Below are 19,335 nucleotides of genomic sequence, written 5' to 3'. Positions count from 1 at the left end.
GCATTTGTCAGAAAATCTGAATTCAGTTCTTCCTGCCTTTAAAGCAGGGTTTCATTTCATCATGCCTCCCTCATTGCCTCTTGAAAGAAAAAGGGACAGCTATGTGGTGCAGGGGATAGAGCACCAGCCCTGAAGTCAGGAGGACCTGAGTTCAAATCTAATCTCAAATACTTAACACTTCCTGGCTGTGTGACCCTGGGCAAATCACTTGACCCCACTTGCCTCAGCAAAAAATATGTGTGTGTGTGTGTGTGTGTGTGTGTGTGTGTGTGTGTGTGTATTTAAATGCTTTAATGCATAAAGAGAAACACATTTGTCTAAATTAAAATAAATTATTTCCAAGTGGGAAAAAAGGGCATAAAGAAACTAACATGTCCTAACTATCCCAGAAGGAGCAAATAGAACAACAACAGGTTTTTTGAGAACTTTATTTGGAAGACTTTTGCTTTTCTTGGACAGCAAAGAAGCTCTGCTCTTTTATTTTCTTAGGAGATGGTATTCCCAGCAGTCTAGTGATATTCTGTTCTTCATTTCTATTTTTCTCACTACATTTTCAGAAAAAGAACAAATATCAATCCACCTCCCTCTCCTTTTTACTCTTTCTGTTATTAAGTGGTTAACACAGTTGTCCTTATGCCAAGGTAAGTCCAATTGGAGAGGGAATCCACTTCCATCTCATTTATAGAGTTCTCATTTCTAATAACTTTAAGGTTACTGTTAAAAATTATATTATTCATTCAAATATATTATCCTGAAGGATTTTAAATTTTATTCTGAGGTAGGAATTTCCCTTAATGTCCACATACTCCCTGGTATGAATTAATTTTCTCTATTTCCCTCCCTACTTAAAGTATACTCTATCTCTCATTCTCCCTCAAAATTGGGATTCCATTCCTCAAGCATTGTTTTCATTTGATACATTGTAAGAACTTAATAGATGCTTTTTGACTAATTTTTAAGAACTGAAAATACTTGAGATAAAAAGAGAAATGATCCATATTAGTTTCTGGTGGAAAAAAGTAAGCTCTGTCACCAAATTCAGTATAAGAACCTTAGTTCTTACTACTACTAGTATACTAAAAGTATATTTGTTCTATTGCTTGAAACAAATCAGTGATTATAGAATCATGGGATTAAGGATCATGGGAATCTTTTACAATCTCCTAAATTAACAGTTGAAGAAACTGAGGATAAAAGATAAGTGACTTTACAATACAAGAGATTATAAATAGTAGAGACATAATTTGAATTAGTTTCCAAAACACACTCATAAGATATATAGCATGTGGACAGATGATTAGACTACAAGTACTTTAGAAAAGTACAAAACAAAGTATTATATAAGACTTGGTGGGAATGAAAAAAAAAAGAAAAAATGAGAGGCCTTTCCCAAAAAAGGTATAAGAAAAAAGGTTCACAAAAGAAACAATTGCCATTTTAATTGGGTTTTAAAAGACAGACAAAACTCCAACAGGTTGAAAAAAAATTACAAAGGCTTGAAAGAAGCAAAGAAGTAAAAGTACATAATCTGTGAGTTGAAAAGGAGCTCAATGGATGTCTAGTCTACCTCATACATGAAATTAATCCCCACTATAACATCCCTAACAATTGGCATAAAGAAAGGAAATCACAGAATTATTCGGAGATGTAGAATAGTCCAGTTTAGCTTCAGAGTACATAGGGATTGTCTTCATTCTCAAAAAGGATCAATGACATCAAGTGAGTCTTGTCTTGACTTGGAAATAAATTGGATTTAAGTGAATGCAAAGTCATCAGTCTCACTCTCTTCTCTAATCATGGAAGTCTAGAGACAAGACATAAGACAAGGTCACTGGAGATAGCCAAGAATAAGGTGGAAGAATTTGGCCTTTTAAAACTAAGGTCTTTTCCAGATCTCAGAGAGAAGAAAAGGGACATAAACATAGAAAGGTAACAATAGCTTTCAGAATTGTAGAGGGTCTCAAATTCCAGGTGAAAGAATACAAACTTCACTCAGTCTTCAAAGGAAATTCTAATGAAGATTTCTGATTGTAAGGCTTACATGATTAGAATCATATATAAAGATTATTCTGACTGTTTCATTAGGGATAAATTTTGAAAGAGGGAGGAAGCAATGTAGTTGGAAAGACCTATTAGAAAATTTCAAATTTTTAAAAAAGGAATCACAATATGATTTTTTTTCCCAAAGGAAAACATCAGTGATGAGATCATGCTCCTGGTACTATCCTCCATATGCTTCTTCCTAGGAGTTTCACAGCTTGTTATTTGCCACTACTGCAAAGTGCCATATTTTTGCCAAAACATTCAGGAGTACAAAGTTGAAACAAGTGCTAATTAAAATCAACACATGAGATTGGTGCTGAAGAGAACAAATAAGCTCAAATAGCAATAAGAAAGCTAACTAGGTAATTAGGAGAAGAAACAAAATAATCTTAGTACATAATGGAAAGGTAGCCTCAGTAAGAAAAAAATTTTCCTGTCATGTTTATGTTTAAAATATGTAGAAATTTTGATGTAATCAGGTGAATTTTGCCTTTAATTTAATTTCAGATGGGAAATTTTATGCTGCCTTTATTTTCCTAACATTCTGGTTACTCAAAGCCTAAGATAATCTGCTCCCCTCTACCTCCACTACCCAAATCTTAATTCCTCTCAGTAATAACAATCAGGACCCGCCAATTTAACCTTCCTAAAACATAACTGTCTTCCATTATATGCTCTCAGGACTCTGCACTCAATGAGCAAATTCTTATAGAAAATCAAATCAGATTAACATAAAATATGGTCATGGGATCATAGATTTAAAACTGGAAAGGCCCTGTATTTACTAATAAAATCACAAAGGTTCTGAGTGAAACATAAGTTGCATAAGATCACACAAGTAGAAAAAGAGCAGATTGAAAATTCCAATCCAAGTCTTCTGAATGTAAATCTGTTATTTCAATAGTAGCTCCTATTCCAGAGAAATCTATACTTCAATAATTTCCCAAATACTTAATGTGTGAATTAGTAAATCGTAATGTGGTATTCTAACTCCTTTTTATTTTGGAGTACACTCAAAATATATTATCAAATATATTATATTTGATAAAAAAATATATCAAAATGTATTTGGAGTGTATTGTGAAAAGGAGAGGATAGGGTGAAAACTTCATTTTATGAAAATATGTATGTCTCAAGTTGAACCCTGAATCCATCACTTCTCTGTCAGAAGTAGGTAGACAGCATCCTTAACTTTATCATCATTCCTTTGGAATCACAGTTGGTCACTAGATTTTAATTCTTAAGTCTTTCAAAATTGCTTGTATTTACAATCTTCTTATTACATAAATTGTTCTCTTGGCTCTGTTCACTTCACTCTCCATTAGTTTACATTCTTCCCAGATTTCTTGAAATTGCTTCTTTCTTCATTTCTTAAGGCATAATAGTATACAATTACATAAATTTGTTCAGCCATTCCCCAACTGATGAGCATTACCTTCGTTTCTGTTTGTTTACCTCAACAAAGAGATGCAAAAAACCTTTTTGTACACATGAATCCTTTGCCTCTTTCTTTGATCTTAAGGGGTTATAGGATATAGGCAGTTTAGTGTCATTGGGAACATAGTTCAAAGTTGCTCTCCAGAATGGATAAACAAATTTATATTGGTTCACCCATAGTGAGTATACTTAATATTCCAGTTTTCTCTCAGTCCCTGCAACATTGTCATTTTTTTGGTCAAATTTGCCAATTTAATGGGCATGAGGAACCTAGAAATTGTTTTACTTTGCATTATCTCTAGTCCCTTGTGATTCAGATTTTTTCATATGGCTATGGATAGGTAGAATGTTTTCCTTTGCAAAGTATTTATTTAGATGTTTTAACCATTTGTTAACTGGAAAAAGATTCCTCATAAATTTGAATCAATTTCTTATATAAATGGGAAACAAGACCTTTATTGAAGTAACAACCTACATACCAAACAGTCTTGGATGGCAGGGAGATTTTTAGAGAATTACTATGATCCTTAATCAATCTATTATGCAAACCATTGGGCTGCATTATTTTCAAACATAAAGCAAGGATAATGGTTGAACCAGATAGTGTTTAAGGGTTCCTTTCAACACTAAATTTCTAAAAGTCCTTAGTATGGACTTTGAAATTACTAAGTTCCAAGTGGCAGAAACTATTAGAAACAAATTGTTAAGCTGTGTTTAAAGCAACATGAACTTAACTATTAGCATTCATACTGAGCTATGTGGTCAGAGAAGTTTAACAGGAAGGAAGCAAGACTGCTTACAAGGTGTGTGATTTTTTTCCTGAGGGGCACCCAAAAAAATTACTATTTTGTCCACTGTGTTAACAAAATTGCCCCAGAGTATACTACCATAAAATTTTTTTAATTTTATATCTTATATTGTACTCTGTTAAACATTACCGTAAATATTAACCAAGTTGGTATTTTAAAGAGTTCACATCCAATACCTGAGCAGCCATATGAGAGCAAGAACATGTAGAAAAAAAGTTATAAACTTAAATAAGTCTTCTTAACCTGACTTCTACGGACAGATCTTAGAGTCCTTGAAATTAAATTGGAAGAAAAAAGTCCTTCCATATTTTTTACTAATTTCTAACTGAAATTTAAAATTTCTTTGAATTATTTAAATTATTTATTTTATTTAATTTTTATTAATTATTATTTCAAAATATATATTAATATATATGACTATATATAATATAAAAATAATTAAATTATTTAAAACATATTCTAAGAAGAGGTCTAGAGCCTTTATCAGTCTGCCAAAAGTGTACAAGACCCCCAAAAAAGTCAGAACCCCGTTTTAATCTATGGGTCCTCAAACTATAGCCCACGGGCCAGATGCAGCAGCTGAGGATGTTTATCCCCCTCACCCAGGGCTATGAAGTTTCTTTATTTAAAGATCCACAAAACAAAGTTTTTGTTTTACTATAGTCTGGCCCTCTAACAGTCTAAGGGACAGTGAACTGGCCCCCTATTTAAAAAGTTTGAGGACCCATGAATTCTAGCATGAGGAAATGAGAAGAGCAGCAAAAAACACTGACAGAGAAGGGCCAATAAGGCTAAAGAAAAACTTCCCTACATAAACAAAAACATCCTGAAAAATAACTATCTGACTAGACAGTTATGAGACTACTCCTGAACCAGACTGTTCCATTAAGACATAGAAATGCAGTTGCTATGCAAAAAATTCAAGAAAATGAGGCTGATTCTTCTTGCCATCTAGTGTGCTGATTGATTTAAATAAGATTATGGAAAGAACAATTTATTTTCCATTGACTTTTCTATTTAAAAAAAAAAGGTTGCATCATGATCACATGATATTTTGCGATCATCTGAAAAAAGCTCAATATCTGTTTCTTGTGCAACTCTGGAGCAAGGAGAATTCCAATTTTACAGAAAAATCTCACTTCTGTTCTTAAAATGACCAATTGGAGAACCACATATTTATCTATCCCTATGCCTATCAGAATGCTAATGGTACAATTGAAAATAAAGGAAAATAACAAGTCAAAAAACTAGTATATTGGAAAAAACAACAAAAACTTAGGGCTTATATATTCTGTATCAGGTTTTTGATACAAGTAGAAGTCATTATTCAAGATGTCAGCTACAATTCTTTTATGACCACTGAAGAGAGCTAACTAATCTAACTTGAAAATAGGATTTATAATAAAGAAAACACTTTTACTCTTGGATTTTTCCGATCTGAAAAACTCTAGTCAGTTTTCTAATTTATTCCAACTGTTAAAACACACACACACACACACACACACACACACACACACACACAATCACAACATTCTGGGAGAATAAGCAGCTAAAGATAAAAAAGAGAAAAGAAAACAAAGGAATGGTCTTTAAAAAAAATTCCTCACTTGTCGCTTATGGATTGCAGTTATTTCATTCCTTAAACTGTTGTTTTTGGTAGTAATCCCCATCCTTATTATGGGAGAGGGAGGAAAAGGATGAAGTGACAGTAGCTCTAGAGAAATTTCATTTCCATCATTAAAGCCAGACAAGAGTTGCATCAGAATAGCACAGCCCAGGCAATTACTGAGCTGATGAAGTGACATGCTGAAAAATTCTCTCTCCATATTTTTTCCAACTCTCAAATGAGTCTGCCCAGAGACTGAGCTGTGGAATTTTAGTAACAGCTGGTTACATACCATTCTAGAATATGTTTTTCATATTAACCAAACACATCAGTTTGTCTCTTGATGGGAAGATTTTTGTTGCTTTTATGAAGGAAATACCAATTATTTTTAGCAACTGAAGGAAACAATGAACAGTTGCAAGAGTCACTGAAGCCAGAAGTAAATAGTACTGTAAACAATGATTTCCAATAATAGTAGGACTGTATAAATTCAGCAAAACTGTATTTTCCAAAAAGTTTACAACTCTCTGGAAACATTTTTACAGCCTTTAAGCTTTCATTCTTGAAAGACAATTAATTGTTAGATCAAAACAGATTATTACAGACAATACTAGCTAGCTTTTATGTCATCTCTACTTGTTCCGTCATCTTATAACAATTTCAGGTACAACAGCACCCACAGCTGCACCTATTCTATTTCCATAAAGAGAAATTCAATAGTAGCTTTCAGATGCTTGTTTTGAAAATACTGTCAATTAGTTAAGAGTTCAACCTTCATTTCATTTTTATTCTTTATCTTCAAGAAATGAAAATCACCTACTAAATTATCTGCAAATTCCTGTAACTCTTTTCTGAATCTTAGTTTTTGGCATGTAGACCAATGTAGGGAAATCTGTGCTTTTCAAGAGGGTCATGGCCCACAGGTGCCTAAAATATCTGAAGTTCACTAGAAGTACATTGGAGCAGTTCTAATGGTTTGTTAAATTTTCAGTGTGAAAATTTACATCTCTAAAACTGGATCAGAGGTTAATTTTTTTTTCCTATTGGTAATCTAGTATTAAGAAAATATTAATAATGCAGATTAAACTTAACTATATGTACTGTATACATTCCCCCCACATTCCTAGATGGTTGTTAAATATTTCCCAGCACACATCTGAAATCCACACACAAATAAAAAGCCATTTTTTTCAAAGACAAATACTTCATGTTGAACAGAAAAATATAAACTATTCTAAGCTTTGTGGTTATAAATCAGGATGTGCATAAAATAATTTCATACCATTAAGATTACTCATGAAATGAAATATAATTCATAATCTATTAACCTGCTTCTCCATGAGAATTAAACTCCTAATATTTTGAATTCCTGTTATATATTTTACAAATAGTATCTCATTTAATCCTCACTGCATCTCAGGGATGGAGATAATATTATTTATCCCATTTAATAGTTGAGGAAACTGAGGTAGAAGTTAAATGACTTGTCCAGGATCACAGAGCTAGCAAATGTCTCAAGCCAAATTTGAACACACCTTCTTGACTCCATTTCTGCATTTTATCCACTTCTCCACCTAGCTGCAAATATATCATATACAATGACTATAAGAAGTCATCACTTAGATGTTATTCCTAAACACCTCGTCACCCAACTACCTCAGTAAAGTACATAGCACTTTGGTAAATCTTGAAATGCTTTAGAAATGTTAGTTGTTATACATATTTAAACTATTAAAATTAATCAAAAGGATAGAGCAGAGATTCTTAATCTGAGTTCAATGATTAAAAAAAGATTTTGAAAACTGTAATTATAATCCTATATGTTTCATTTTATTCTTTTAAAAACATGGTTCTGAGAAGGGTTCCATGATATTTGCAAACAAACAAACAAAAAATTTAAGAACCCCCTTTGAGAAAAGGGAAAGGAAAAAATAGAGAAAGGGAGAAGTAACAATTAATAAAATGATTGAAAGAAAAAAGAAGTGTTCCAAATTACTATTGATCAGAGAAATGCAAATTAAAGCAACTCTGAGATACCACTACACACCTGTCAGACTGGCTAAGATGACAGGAAAAGATAATGACAAATGTTGGAGGGGATGCAGGAAAACTGGGACACTTATGCATTGTTGGTGGAGTTGTGAATGGATCCAACCATTCTGGAGAGCAATTTGGAACTATGCTCAAAAAGTTATCAAACTGTGCATACCCTTTGACCTACCAGTGTTACTACTAGGCTTATATCCCAAAGAGATATTAAAGAAGGGAAAGGGACCTGTATGTGCAAAAATGTTTGTGGCAGCCTTTTTGTAGTGGCCAGAAACTGGAAATTGAAGGGATGCCCATCAATTGGAGAATGGCTGAATAAATTGTGGTATATGAATGTAATGGAATATTATTGTTCTGTAAGAAATGACCAGCAGGATGAATACAGAGAGGCTTGGAGAGACTTACATGAACTGATGCTGAGTGAAATGAGCAGAACCAGGAGATCATTATACACTTCAACAACAAAACTATATGAGGATAAATTCTGATGGAAATGGATATCTTCGGCAATGAGAAGATCCAATTCAGTTCTAGTTGATTAATGATGAACAGGACCAGCTATGCCCAGAGAAAGAACACTGGGAAATGAATGTGGACTATTTGCATTTTTGTTTTTCTTCCCAGCTTATTTTTACCTTTCTGAATCCGATTTTTCTTGTGAAACAAGAGAATTGTACAAATATGTACACATATATTGTATTTAAGATATGCTTTAATATGTTTAACATGTATGAGACTGCCTGCCATCTAGGGGAGGGGGTGGAGGGAAGGAAGGGAAAAGTTGGAACAGAAATGATTGCAAGGGACAATGTTGAAAAATTACCCATGCATATGTTCTGTTAATAAAGATCTATAATGAAAAAGAAAGAAACAAAAAGGAAAAAGGAGGGGAAGGAATGAACAACAGAGGCAAACAGTTAGAAAGAGAGACAATGATGTAAGGTAAAGGGGAAATATGGAGATGCTCTTTAGGTTCTAAGGTTAGGGTGTCAGTTTGAAGTAAACCGTCTTCCTACCCTCATCCACCTTCTAGCTATTCATTCCCTGGAGCAGCCACTATCCAATGAAAGTATGCAAGTGCCAAGACTATATTTTGGAACTTTAATTAGCTGTCCAAGACTCTAAGTCCTAAAACTAGGAAACAGATTTTTAGCTTTTATTTTCAGATCTCAAAGACTGAAAAATTTTAAAAGGCTTATTTTCTTATGGAATTCAGAAGGTTTTATAAAGGTACCAAGAAACTCTTTAGAGGTGTCAATTTTCTAGCCAACCCCTGAAAATTCCTTTGATATTCAAAAGCTGTCAGACTGTCTTATCTTCCTCATTGAAAAAGATTAGATTGCTGGTTCTCCCAGAAAATTGCACTTATTTAATTATTTTGTGTCTTCAGCCTGCACTATCCTATAGACCTAAATCCAGCTTTTTTTTTTTTTTTTTTGAGCAATTACTTCCTTAATAAGATTAACATGTAGGCACATATCCATGCTCTCATATGCTGCAGATGTGTATGGGGTAACATCCCCTATACACATATACACAAAGGGACTGAGGAAGCTTTAGAGGAATAAATTGCTCTTCTCAAATTTTCATTTTAATGAAATACCAGGAGATAAATTGTACCCAAGGCTAGACTGCATTTTTATTTATCTTTTTACAGAAGAAACTAAACCAAGATACTGAAATTATTTTTCTTTGTTTTAGACCAAAAGATTCCATACCAAAGATTTAGGTAGTTTTACTTTTTGTCTTTAATGCTACAATTCATTCTATTGTTTTAGAATGCACTATTTATATTTCTAATTCTATTCAACAAATATGTACAAAATCCTTGGGGTACTGTGACTAAACAGGTTTTTTAAAAAAATTCTAGAACTCACATCAAATTCCCAATCCTCAAACTAAGGACATTTTTCATATGTTTAAAAAAATCAAACAAACAAAAACCAAGCCATCACTTTTGCTTCTTCCCTTTACCTACCAGGCATAATAATATTGGAAAACCCCAGCTTCCTGGTAATGGACACCCCATGAGTAAATACTGACGAGTACTCTCTTCTGATTTGTTCAATATCTCCATGCAGGAGTTGAAGAGAAACAGCTAATCCTAGAATAAAACAAAAAGAATAAAATCAAAATTGTAGCAGCAGCATAACATGGAATTGTAATGTTAGAAAAGATAAAATTCAAGTTTCTTCTTTCAAAATAAAAATTAAAAAGTTTCTTTGAAAAGTTATAACTTCCAATTGCAAGATATCCAAAAATGTATTTGTTTATAAGCAAGAAATCAAGATAATGAAAGAATGAACAGGTAATAGGCAATAGTATAAAACTAACTCCCTTTAAAACTAATTCACGGAGATTTAGTAGCTGACATATTCAAAGGAAATAATTTAAAGGAATTTTTATGAAGATGGTTCTGTACATAGCCAATTTCTAAAACCCTCAGATCAAGGAGAACATATTACAGGCAACATAGGAAAAAAATTCAAATATGATAGAACACAACTAGAATCACACAATGCCTAGCACTGGCTACATTAAAAGTTCACAGGAAAAATGGTCTTTGCTACATCAAAGAGCAAAAGAACTAAGGTTGTGACCAAAAATATCATATTTAGCAAAAGTAAGCATAATCCTGAACAACAACAACAACAACAAAGTGAACATTCAATGAAGTGCCAGACTTTCAGGATTTTGTTGCAAAAAAACCTGAACAAAATGGAAAATTTGACATATAAGATACAGAAGAAATCTAAGGTAAATGTCAAAAGCTCATTTCAAGCATTCAATAAGGACAAACTGCTTATGTTTTACACTTGGAAATATAAACCATATGTATAAGATTGTCGTTAACAATTGAGTAGTTAGAAAGAAAGATTGAAGTAGAGCTGAGTATGTGTAATTCTAAAAAGCAAAATTATGTAGGAAAAGTTAAAAAGACTAATTATGTTATATTAATGAGATGTGAAGCAAGAACTGAGAGAGGAATTGGATGGGAGAGGAGGACTTGTAGTTCTGGAATCCTATTTATGTAGGGAATGAGTTAAAGAGGGAATGGTACATATATAACTTGAAGCATTTATTAATGAATAAAAGGAGGAGGAAAAAACAAAGGTGAAGTATAGAAGTATGCAGATTAAACAGAAATGGAATAAAGTATTAATGAGAATGGGATGAAGAGGGAATGTAAAGATGGAGGGAGATGAAAACAGAAGGACTTTCAAGGATAGAATAGGTCAAATAACAAGGAAGGTAGAAGATAAAAGTAAAGCAGAGGAATCAGCAGGAATAGGAAATGAGATATATACAAACATAATAATAATGATCAGGAATGGAATTTAGTAGAAAAAATGCTGGGGAAGCAATCATTGATCTCAGACAAAGTTAAAGTAAAGTTAACTAAAAAAGAAAAATAGAGAAAATACACTATATATTAGCCACATTAATCAATACTGTTTTAGACTATTTAAAATTACTAGATACTTTAAGGTTGTAATATTGCTGTGGTGTAGGAAATGAGTAGGATGATTTAAAAAAAATACAGCAAGACTCAACTTATGAAAGATGATGTTATCTATCTTCAGAGAAACAGAGAACAAATAAGACTAATACAACCTTACATAGATGTATGTGAATGTATGTTATGTGATTATATATATATATAAATATATACATTATATATGTATGTATGTATGTACACATGTATATGTATATATAAATATATGCAGGTTAAATCATACCCTTCTTGTGGGAGGAAAGGAGGAAGAATGAGGGAAAAAGCATAAAGTAAAAAATGCATAGCAGAGAATATAGCATAGAAGAAAACTCACAAGCAAAGAAAAAAATGGACAGCTCTGAACATGAGTAGTATTTATTATATGGAATTTCTTGAAATGAAAATGTTTCATATTTTGAATCCACTCATGTTCTGCTGTGCACATGGTAATTTTTTTTTCTATTTTGTATTTAAGTTTTAAATAAATTTAATTTTTTTAAATGGTTCTGTAATGCCAATAAAAAATATAATTTTATTGCATCTATATATAGGTGGTAACACTGGAAAAAGCACTGGAATGATCTTAAGGTAATGAGAACCAGAATATAGCCTGATCCCACCTATGTCATTTCCTATATTATCTTGTACTAAAGACAACCAAAATTTTCTTTCCCTAAACTGAAAAGTGTAAATAATAATTTTCAGTTATTCAGTTCAGAGATTTCTTGAGAACATATATAAGCTTTATAAGCTGCAAATGCTTCACAAAGTTAAGTTGCTATCCAAAGATTAATAGAATGTTAAAAAGTAGATAGCTCTAACCTATACCCATGAACCAATACTTGTGTCCCCTGCCACAACATCCCTAAGAAATGGTCATGCAGTATATACCTATATCCCATTGCTTCCATTTGGGGAAAGGGAATTCTTGAAAGGAAGAAAAAATTTAACTAAAAATCTTGTTTAAAATGGTTGTCAAAAAACTCTTTTTACATGTAATTGGAAAAGATAAAATACTATTTACAAAAAAAAGGCAGTCGTATAACTTCATCTTTTGAGACCATCAATTACAGACCAGTTCCATAGAAGCAATCTTTCTAGTTGTTGGAAAATTTTCCTTGACATTAATTTGTAATTTGTAATATGGCAACTTTCATCAACTGCTCTCGGTTCTATGATTTTCAAAGATGTTCTGCCTATCTCTGTTTCCTTCTGAACTTCTGTCAGTTCTCTTTTCTCTAATCTCCAATAATCTATGACTTCTTTGAGGATAATTACTAATTTAAAAAAATCTTTGTATTCCCAGCACCATCACAGTGTCTGGCACATAGCTGGTACTTAATAAATGCTTGTTAACTTATTGACTTTTTTGCATTAAAAAAATGCTTCAATGATACTTTTTCTTTTCTTCTTTTTCTGTGATTCTGTGGCTAATTTTGCTGTTGTTTTTCTGTCACATCTGACTGTGCATGACCACTTTGGGGTTTTCTTAGCAAAAATACTGGAGTGGTTTGTCATTTCCTTCTCTAGCTCATTTTACAAATGAGTAAACTAAGTCAAACAGGGTTAAGTTACTTGCCCAGCATCACACAGCTAGTTAGAGTCTGAGGCTAGCTTTGAGATTATGAACAGGTCTTACTGACTCCAGGCACTCCATTCTACTCATTCAGTCACCTATCTACCCTTTCTATTGCAATACCTCAAATATAGAAAGAAAAACATTCTTACAACAAATAAATATATTTAAGAATGGGAAAATCCATATATTTGTCTTCTTCAAAAGTGTTTTTTTCTATATCTTAAATCCATCATTTGTCTGTCAGGGGGTAGGTAACATGCTATCTCTTTTCTGGAGTATTGGTTGCTCACCATCTTGATCAGAGTTTCTAAGTCTTTCAGAGTTGTTTTTCTTCACATGTTGTTTAAATCATTCTTCTAGTTCTTCTCACTTTCCTCTGTTTCACTTCAGAGCTGTGGAACTCTTTGTCCGTTTTTAATACCTCATCATAAGGTCAGTCAATCCTCTCTTCCCATGCTGGTATCTGTTATTCCTTTTCTTTCTTTTTTTTAAAAACAATTTCAAACTTCTTTAGAAAACAACAGCCCATATTTATGAAAACCATAATTCTAGCAGTGTGACTGTGAGGCATGAAATACATCAGTCTCCAAACAATGAAAAATAAATATAACACAGAGAACAATGGAGTGACTTGTGAAGGCTGTGAACAGGCTATGACATATAACCAATATGGAATTTTAAAAAGAATGTTAAAAGAAAAGGCTGATTTAAAATAATGGGAACCTAGATAGGATAGGAACATATCTGGAAGGTGATCTTTTATTTTATAATTGTGCCAGAAAGGAAAGAATGGCAATATTTAATATGAAAGGTTCTGGAAATTCAAATGAAAGCCTCAGGAGAGGTCATCTCACAAGTATCATTTTCAAGTGGTCCAATTACTCCAGAAGAAGAGCTGGGTGACAGAGAAACCTAGTCAGGCAAAATTAGAGAACCCTAAATGTTTGCCTTCAATCTTACTGAGGCTTTCCTATGCCATCAGATTCACTTTCACAAAATGAAATTACAATACAATACATAACAACAACAAAATGAATTTGCTTAATCAAAGACATGGCAACTAAACTGTTTATTTAAAATCAAGATGCACAAAATCTCTTTCAAACAACAACAAAAATGCTATTTAAATAATATTTTTGAATATTTAGTTACCACAACTAAAACTTTGATTAAAAATAAAATAACTATTTGATGTTAATAAGAAAAAGTTCCCTATTACAAATTTTGTAATTTCAGCACTTTCATGAATAATAGCTCTGTTTTAAGATAGAAATGGTTTATGAAGTTGACAATCTTCTTATTCATTCCTTAATCCAGTTTTTCTCTCCCTTGATGACCATATGTATTCCCACAGCTTAAATTATCACCCTTATATGGATAATTCCCAAATCTGTATCCATAGATAGTTCTGCCCTCTCTAAATCTCCAGTACCACATTTTCAACTATTTTGTAGACAGTTGAACTAGATATTCTGTTGATTTCTCAAGCTCAGTGTCTAAAATTCCATTTGTCCTTTGCACAATACAAGGCAAATAATCCTTTTCATTTCCTTATTTATATTAATAGTAGTAAGTATTCTTTTATGATAATCTTTACTTTCCCTAGAAAATTTCTCTGAGTTCTTTAATCTACCTTCCTTTCCTAGGAGAATGAGCTCAACCAATGGTCTTAGCCTGTAGCTCTAGTTCTCTATTTGAATGGAGAAGAATATTATATAGAGCTGATCAGGGTAGTATCCTGAGACACTAGATGAGGGAGGCACATCTTTCAATATGTAGATTGGCACCTCACTGAGAAGATTAAAGATTTCTCCTAAATTCTTAAAGCTTGTACTGATATTTGCATATTGTTGAACATAAGTGGCTAAATTTCTGCAGTGGGAGACAAATTATGGTTCCAAATTTCCCTTTTGTTCTTACTCTACTGCAAAAACTTTCCTTTTTTTGAAGAACTCCTAACAAATTAAGCACAGTAGATGGCAGCAGAGCTAAGAGCAGACTAGTTATGGAGGTGGGGCAGGGAGCCAATGCAGCTAATAATGGCAAAGAGAAGAAAGTGGCAAATCCTTTCAACAATGTGACTCTCAGAAAAGATTGAGAAAAAGTCCAGCCTCTTAACTACAGAAGAGAAGAATTTCTGAACAATGTAAAATTCCTGCAGATTTTGGGAATCCTTCCTTTTAAGGGAGAGGGTCAACTCAGAAGAAATGAAAGAGAATTTTATCAATTTCTTATGGGGTACTGAGAGTTATTTACATTGTTTTGTATTTTTCCTGGTGTAAAATAAAGGCTGTCTTATTTTTGGTATTCACTGTTACCTTGAGTATTGAAATGGGAGCTGGAACCTTTTAACCACATCTACAGAGATGTATACATTAACTATGTCCTGAAGTTCCAAAAGAAATATTTGGATAGATGTAAAATTAAGGATAAAGAAATAACTTGTGAGCCATCCTCAGTATCGAACTGGTACATAAAACTCCACAGTTTATGGTTATAAGTCATAGGATCATACTTAGGAATCAAATATAGAGACAGATTTCCTTCCTTTCATTTTTCTTCCTTCCTTCTTCCCTCTGCATTCTAATAAAGAACAATATATTTCCAAGGCATATTCAGGTGTTTAATAAACTGGTAGTTTTGTATAGTAACCAAGGCTCTTCTAAGGTTATTCTTTTAGAGGCGTTTTATGGAGTCCTATTCTTAGAGTAAACAAAGTAGCTAATTCAGCATTGTTTAGAGTTAGCAACAAAATTAATTTTTGAATACATCAGCAACTCTGTTACCAATAAACTCAATAACAAATAGTAAAGCATTCACACCAGTACATAAATGAAATCTAGTGCCTACTATTATGTGCTATTATTAAGCTTGCTATTTATGAAGCTTTGTATATGACCATTTTTTCTTTTTCTCTATTTCATGTTTTATTAAAAACTCAACATTGACACATTAATATGAACTAACCAAACCTACTCAGTGACTGCAAATTAATTTAAATATAATCATAACCTTAATTTTGTTTCTGTAAGCCTCCAACAGAATTTTCTGCAGGGCCATATTTTGCAGGAGCCATGAAAATACACAAAATGAAATACCTATAGTTTAACTAAAGGTCCAAAAGGGTCCAATGATTCTCCTCATGCCTCATATATGATTTCCAGGGTCTCAAAAGCATCAGTGTATTAAATCAAACTCATTAAAATTTCATATGCAAAAATTCTTATTGCATGATCTTTGGAAATAATGATATGGGACTTTAGAGATTAATATAAAAAGAATACTTTTTAAAAAAGAGTCACTTTTAATAAATGAGGATAAAATAATATTCAATTGACAAATATGCATGCATGAATATGTGGTGGAGCTGGTGAAAGCAGCGGGCACAGTGAGCTCTGGGGGCCATGCTAATTACATTTTCCATAGAGAATAATAAATGTCTGAAAAAGAATTTGACCTTGGATTGTTTTGACTGCATGGAGATAGAAATCTATACACCGGATCACCTAATAGTGAACAATGAGATTTAGCTTCCTATAAGAGAGTTCTGACTTTGGGTACAGTTTATACAAGTTCAGCTATTCCCCAGGGTTTCTCACCTTCTAGCTAAATATTCTTATTTCCTTCAATCAGTCCTCCTAAACCATGGAAACAAGGCTTTTCACCATCTTTGATGCTTTCTTTTAGATTTTTCTCCAACTCATCAACTGATTCCTAAATCATGGTTCCCCAAACTAAACACAGTATGGTGTGACTCTGATATAATATACTAAAGCTATCACCTTTTGAAAGCTAGATCCCTAATATGGGGTGTCCCAAAAATCTTAATATAACTAGCCAATAATGCTGCTCTAAATTGCTCTAAAACTTTCAGGAAAAGAACTTATATAATATGATAACATGGGATTATCTTCTTGTGGTTCATACCTGTCTTATTCCTGGAAGCTATGTCTTTTTTATATAATGGTCATTCTTTGTACCAATGAAATAAAGGAAATATGGTGGGATGGAGGCAACTAGATAGATGGCTGGGCCCAAAGTCAAGCAGTTTAAATCTGGCTTCACTCACTCATTAGCTGTGTGACTCTGAGCCAGTCATTTAATTTGCCTGCCTTAATTGCCTTAACTGTGAAATAGAGATAGTAACAGTATTTACCTTGCAGGATCATTGTGAGGACAGAATCAGATAATATTTGAAAAGTACCTGGTATGTATATTCCCTCTCTACCCAATGCTTCCCTTCCCCAGGGGAAAAAAAAATTTAGAGGCTTAATTTTCTTAGATCACCATTAATTACCAAAAAAAAAAAAAAAAAAAGTTTATTGGAGGTAGCTAGATAGAGCATCAGTCCTGGAGACAGGAGGACCTTAGTTCAAATCAAACATTTAACATTGACTAGCTATGTGAATGTGGGCAAGTCATTTAATCCAATAGCCTTGAAAAAATAAAATTTTAAAAAATTTAAGTGCTTATAAGTTAAACAGGCTCGCACATTCACATTCCACTTACAATCTAGGTCATGAGACCTATTCAAAACCTCCTTTAAAAAAAAAAAAAAACTCTTTTTACTAAGAAAAATAAGTAAATAAATAGAGTATAAAAAGAGAAAAAAGAGAAGTACAGTAAGCACATACAATTTATTTGATAAAAGTTCCTTTGCCAGCAACACAATAAAGGCTCCCAGAAGGAAAATATAATAGTAATGACTCCTAGACATAATTCCCTATAAACCTTTAAAATTACAGCTTTCATTCATTAAGTACAAAGAAAACTCTCTGACTATGTATTTATTCTGATTTAGACTTTTTTTTTTAAAAGCATCACACTTATTGAAGCCAAGTTTTAAATAGCTGCCCTGAGTTTATAAACACCCAAAATTAAAGTACACAATCCCAAGTCACAAACTAAAAAGCATAAAACAGTCAAAATGTTTACCCCACTGATGTAATTCAAATCAGAAGAGAATCTTCATGCAAATAAAGAGAAAACACATGTAAAATAGCTTAATGTGTTACTTATAAGTCCCAATTAAGATCTCTTTTTTTTTTTTTTTTTTTTACAGGAAGACTTATCCAAAGTCTCTCAAGTGCCTTTATTGTTAGGTGATTAATAAATATTGATTGATTGAAACTATCCATACTAAAAATTATCACATGAGGGATTTTTATCCCCTTTGATCTCATTATTGCACAGAAGACTTGAGAAGGAAATCCTTTCAACAATTACACTATAGATTACAGATTTTAGGAGTTTCAGGATCAGACACTGAGATCAAGACAATATAGGCCATGGTAGAGTATGAAACCACATTATCTAGATTCTAAGGCTAATTATCCAATTACATTACACACTAATTGAACTTAGTGATTACAACCAATAGTTGTCATAAACAAAGGAAAAATAGTTTTGAATAACATACTTGTTTTTCTTATTTTTCCCATAATAGATTTTTTTCATAAAATATAACTGACATAAAAAAAATCATCTTTACTCTCTACTTTTAGCATTTTATAAAGTCTTGTGATAATCTGAAGAACATATTTTAAAAAAAAGTCATACTGTTCTTCTAAGTACCAATTACAGTCAAATATAGAAACTTAAATTAGAGGGCAAACAAACTTGCCCAATTCATTCAAGAGGGTACTAGAATTTATTTCAGAATGGTGGAAAAATTGAGAACTTACTGAGAACCAGAGGGAGGCGAGGGAGGCAAGGGTTGGGATAGAGAGGAGAGAGAGAGACAGAGTGAGAAGAGAGTCAATAAGGGAAGGAGAGGGATGAAGAGGGGAGGGAAAAGAAAAGAGGGAACAGGGAACAGAAGAGGGAGGAGAGAAAAGAGAGAGGGATAGAGATCAACAGGGAGATCTAGAAAATATACTATTCACAACCTGCCATCTAGAGGAAGGGGTGGAGGGAAGGAGGGAAAAAGTTGGAACAAAAGGATTTGCAACGGTCAATGCTGAAAAATTACCTATGTATATATCTTGTAAATAAAAAGCTATAATAATAAAAAAAAATAGCTAACAAAAAAGAAAATATACCATTCATAAATAAGTGTACATGAGAAATATAGAATATGTTCAATAAAGAAAGAAAATATTTTAATTCTGGCCAAGAAATATAAAATGAAAAAAAAAGAAAAAAGAAAGCAGTCATATAATTTCTTTTGGTATTTTAAGAATAGGACAAAGAGAGTATGAAGTGGTATGGGCATATAAGACTCAACTTAGTTTGTTTTTGATCTTTGAGGTTTTGATGATCACTATCTCAAACAGAAGTTGCTATATCATTAAATCAATTTCCAGAAAAGTTATCA

The 19,335-nt window shown here is 32.6% G+C and overlaps 1 protein-coding gene across 7 annotated transcripts in view; it reads right to left on the bottom strand.

Annotated features, from left to right (window-relative positions):
• Nucleotides 1–19,335, bottom strand: part of DOCK4 (dedicator of cytokinesis 4) — a 506,986-nt gene that overhangs the window by 190,652 nt on the left and 296,999 nt on the right. For all 7 annotated transcript variants that reach the window (XM_052001087.1, XM_052001089.1, XM_052001090.1 and 4 more), the window contains exon 13: nucleotides 9,923–10,048. In XM_052001087.1, coding sequence (XP_051857047.1) covers nucleotides 9,923–10,048 — 126 coding nt within the window. The remainder of the gene's footprint in view (nucleotides 1–9,922; nucleotides 10,049–19,335) is intronic.

Source organism: Antechinus flavipes, chromosome 5, assembly GCF_016432865.1.
Source record: "Antechinus flavipes isolate AdamAnt ecotype Samford, QLD, Australia chromosome 5, AdamAnt_v2, whole genome shotgun sequence".
NCBI lineage: Eukaryota > Metazoa > Chordata > Mammalia > Dasyuromorphia > Dasyuridae > Antechinus > Antechinus flavipes.
This window is presented reverse-complemented; position numbering and strand designations above follow the sequence as displayed.